The sequence below is a fragment of the Gavialis gangeticus genome, unplaced genomic scaffold (assembly GCF_001723915.1).
Source record: "Gavialis gangeticus isolate Ggan-Ray unplaced genomic scaffold, GavGan_comp1, whole genome shotgun sequence".
In the NCBI taxonomy this organism is placed as follows: domain Eukaryota; kingdom Metazoa; phylum Chordata; order Crocodylia; family Gavialidae; genus Gavialis; species Gavialis gangeticus.
In genome coordinates, this window is record NW_017729024.1 from 47,331,165 (window position 1) to 47,335,098 (window position 3,934).

The 3,934-nt window shown below is 42.6% G+C and overlaps 1 protein-coding gene across 1 annotated transcript in view; it reads left to right on the forward strand.

Moving 5' to 3' along the window:
* The window catches only part of SNX30 (sorting nexin family member 30), a 152,898-nt gene that overhangs the window by 81,514 nt on the left and 67,450 nt on the right, over positions 1 to 3,934 (forward strand). The window contains exons 2-3 of the mRNA XM_019518200.1: positions 1,556 to 1,752; positions 1,835 to 2,023. Coding sequence (XP_019373745.1) covers positions 1,556 to 1,752; positions 1,835 to 2,023 — 386 coding nt within the window. The remainder of the gene's footprint in view (positions 1 to 1,555; positions 1,753 to 1,834; positions 2,024 to 3,934) is intronic.

Genomic DNA, 3,934 nt, shown 5'->3' on the forward strand with positions numbered 1-3,934 from the left:
CCTAAATAAGGAAAATGGTCTTTCACTGCCCCCCAAGAACTCCAGATCTTGGGTCAGTTTACTATAGAAGCAATGGCTGCTGGTGACCAGGGTTCCTGGCTTTCTTCATTTTAAAAATCCCGAATTCTCTGTCTTAACATGATTTGGGGGTTTTGTTGTTTGTTTTGTGTTCAAACTCTCTATAGTTTTTTGTGTTTTTTTTTTTCTTATGACATTTTTTTTTTTTTATAAAATGTCTTTATTGCTATACAATATTTACAATCCTACTAGTGCCTCAACCTTTATACTAAATTTTTAAATATCAACTTGTATGTCAGCTTTTTTTATGGAAAATTTTGAAGCTTCCCCTTCCGCTCTTTACTCACCAAGACATGGGTCCAGCTGCAGTCTTCAAATAGTGTTCCACAGGGGTCTGTTCTGAGTTTGGTACTGTCCAGATTGGTGATGTTGAACGATTGTGGAACATGGACTCAATCCCAATTTTCAGATGACACCCAACTTGGGTGTCACTGCAGATGCTATGGAGAGTCAGGCTAGGATGCAAAATCTCCTGATTAGATTGAATTACATTTGATTGCAGATTTCTCCAAACACAGATGCAAACTCCTGCACCTGGGACCAAATAATTGCATACTTTAAATACAGGCTGGGGAATACCTGGTTAGGCTGCGGCACTGCAGAGAAGGATTTGGGGGTTACAGTAACTCAAACTGAAGGAGCCAGCAGCATGCTCTGTTGCCAAAAAAAAACCAAACCCCACAGTACCACGGGTTGTATTGTTCAGAAGTGTCACTTGCAAATCAAGGGAAGCATTTCTCTTGCTCTGCTCGGCACTAGCAAGGCCTTACTTGGAGTACTGTGTCAAGTTTTGGGCCCCACACTTCAAGAGGGATGTGGACAGTTTTTTTGGGAAGTCTAATGCAGAGCAACAAAAATGACTAGGGCCCTGGGAGATCCAACTTGCAAAGAAAAGTTGGAAAAATTAGGGGTTAGTCTGGAGGAGTGAAAGGGTAGGGGCCACTTAATAGCTTTTCAGAGACCCAAAGGTGATGGATGGGCTTTCCTTCTGTCCCTGTAGGAGATAGGACTAGGAACACCTACCTAATCTCCCACCTAAAATTTCCCCTACTGCAGCATGAGGCAGAACTTCTGACCTAAGGGTGGCCAAGGCTACTTAAACGATTGGAACAGGCTACCTAGAGCAACTAACTCTCCATCTCTTGGAAACTTTCAAGAACAGGTTATAAGCACTAGGCTGGGATGGTTTAGTCGGGGACAGTCCTGCAGGAAGGTAGCCTGGATGACCTCATGAGGTCCCTCCCAATCCTACTTTCCTATGATCCTAATGTAGTGAAGTAGATTCTTATAGATGGTGCCCAAATCCTCTTGGTGTTCATCAAAAATGGAAAGACTAATGGTGGTACTTAAAAGGGGACTAACCTGTAAGTATTGTTGGTTATTGACTGATACCTTTTTGTAGACTTGCCATAGTCATAATGTTCTATATAGGCAACTGTTTTCTGAGGCCAACTGCTTTTGCTCTGAGAAACAACAGGACATGTGCTTCCTTCAAATAATTCTTCTTCAAGTATAAGAGACTGTGGGGTAGTAGCATGTAAACTCCTGACTGCAGAGGGGAGTGAGGCTCTCAAATCTGTTCAGGGCATTTTCATAGGTCTTTTGGAGAGACTTGTTGAAGAAACTGCCAGTGACGGGGAAACCAGTTTAGGTAGGGGATTTCTGCGAAGGCAGGTACAAACACATTTAATTCTTAACCTTTTTTTGTATTGGGAGATTTTCATACTCATTGGGGTCTTGCTTTTTTGCCTTCCAGGATCTCAGTCTGCCCAATGGCACACCTGTAGACACTTCTAGCCCAGCCTCCTCATCCTCACTTCTCAACAGATTGCAGTTGGATGATGACCTAGATGGGGAAACTAGAGACCTTTTCGTCACAGTTGATGATCCTAAAAAACATGTCTGCACGATGGAGACCTACATCACATACAGGGTTACTACAAAGGTACCTCCTTTTCTTCTCCCAGTGCTATTTAAATGTTTTGGCAAGAAACTTTTCAGGCTGTTTCCTGACCTTTTTATTTTTATGCCTCCTAGGATTCTCTCAACTTCTAGTTCAGTAGTGACAGCTTAATGTTCTTTTTTAACCTGTTATGTTGAGGAGGTATTTTTAAATGATTCTGTAGAGGTGAACAGATCACTTTGAATATTAAAAATTATGGAAAGCTTACTGATGTTTTGGCTTAAATACTTCTATCTCTGGCTTTCTTAAACTCATTGGTATACTCTCCCTGGATTTTACATTAATTTGTCTAATTTCTTTTCTTATTTAAAAGAATGTCATCTCCAATATATAGTGTGACCTGAAATGTGTATGAAAACACTTTAAAAACTTGTAGTTCAACTTGCTTCTCTCCTAACAATAAGAAAAATGCATCTGTATTACTGCCATCACCTGTCGCTCATTTTTTTTTGGTGTTGTGCTGACTCTCTGTTCTGATTCTCTTGTACCTGGATGAGCTTTGTGAGAAACTACTATATTTACTTGCATACAAGCTGCTTCCCCCTACACCCCTTCTCCCCTGAAGCCACATGAGGTGGAAGGGAGAAACTTCATCTTGGATTCAAGTACAATTTGGGGAAGGTAGCTGCTGCAGCTCAGACTGTCTGGCCCTCGCCTGGGGGAGACTAGGTGCTGTGGAACCATCCCTGGCTTGGAGCCAGAGCTTCTGGATACCCTGTGTTCTGGGCTGGAGCCAGAGTTGCTGTAGGGGGGAAGATAGTGGCTGGGGGCCAGGCTGCAGGGGGGAGAGGCAGGCTGCTCACCCCTGTTACTGTTTTCCATGTTTTGTCCAGTGCTGTTGCTCTCCCAATTGTGGTCTGGGGGTGGGGGAGGAAGCAAACTTTTTTTTTTTTAAGACTACCTTTGCATTAATTGGGCTATACATTTGGGGGGGGGGAGGGAATGAATAAGTGTATAATAGATTCTATATATAAAAACAAATTACTGGGGCAGGGGGCTGTCAAACAAATCCAAGACTACATATGTTCTAAGTATAGGATCTTCTCCCAAATTCCTTCTTGCAGCTTATTCCTTCCAGATGACTCCCTTTTTTTTTTTCTTTAGCCTCTTGTTCCAAATACACAATCTTGGACTCTGGCACACCCACACAACATTCTGGGATGGAATTTTAAATGGTTGCTATTTTTAAAGTGTAGCCCAAGAATGCCAACTGCCTGCCAAAGTAAGGTATACAGTGGAGTTCTCACTAAATGTCTTGCAGCGCAAACTTTTTAAAAAATGTCATTACACTAACGGGAGCAGTGATCCAAGATGTCCATTGTATGTACAAACAAAACTTCCTCTTTTCTCATTAGAACAATTGGTGGGTAAGCTCCTTGGGTGGAATTTATCTTTCTCTTCAGAAATTTGCATTAGTTGCCAAAGGCAGGAATGTAGGCCCGTGCAAAGCAGCCAGTACTTGATTTGGGTTCGGCCAGTTCAGGGAACAGTGATTTGATTTGGGACAGTGATCCAAACTGATTTGGCTAAACCTGATTCAAAAGATGCAGCACTGATTCAGGGATTTGGCCATAGAGTGTAATGGGGAATCACTAAAATACCTACACCTTTTTTGTCCTTTTTCAGAATTGAATGAAAAAAAAAACAAAAAACAGCAGGGATGGCAGTCCCTTCCTTCTGAGGGCATGAAGCTTACTAGGTTTCAAGGAGATAAATGCAGGGCTTTCTGTGAAACTGCACCTCAAACTGTTGAAAGCAAAACTCTCTTGTTGTGTGTAGAGCAGGATGAAAACAGCAAGGATGGTAGCCTGTAACAGGGGACCTTCCCAGTGCTGGTTAGATCTCAGCCTGCCCACTTATTTCTGGGCCAGCTGCCTGCCCCCCCCCCCCCCC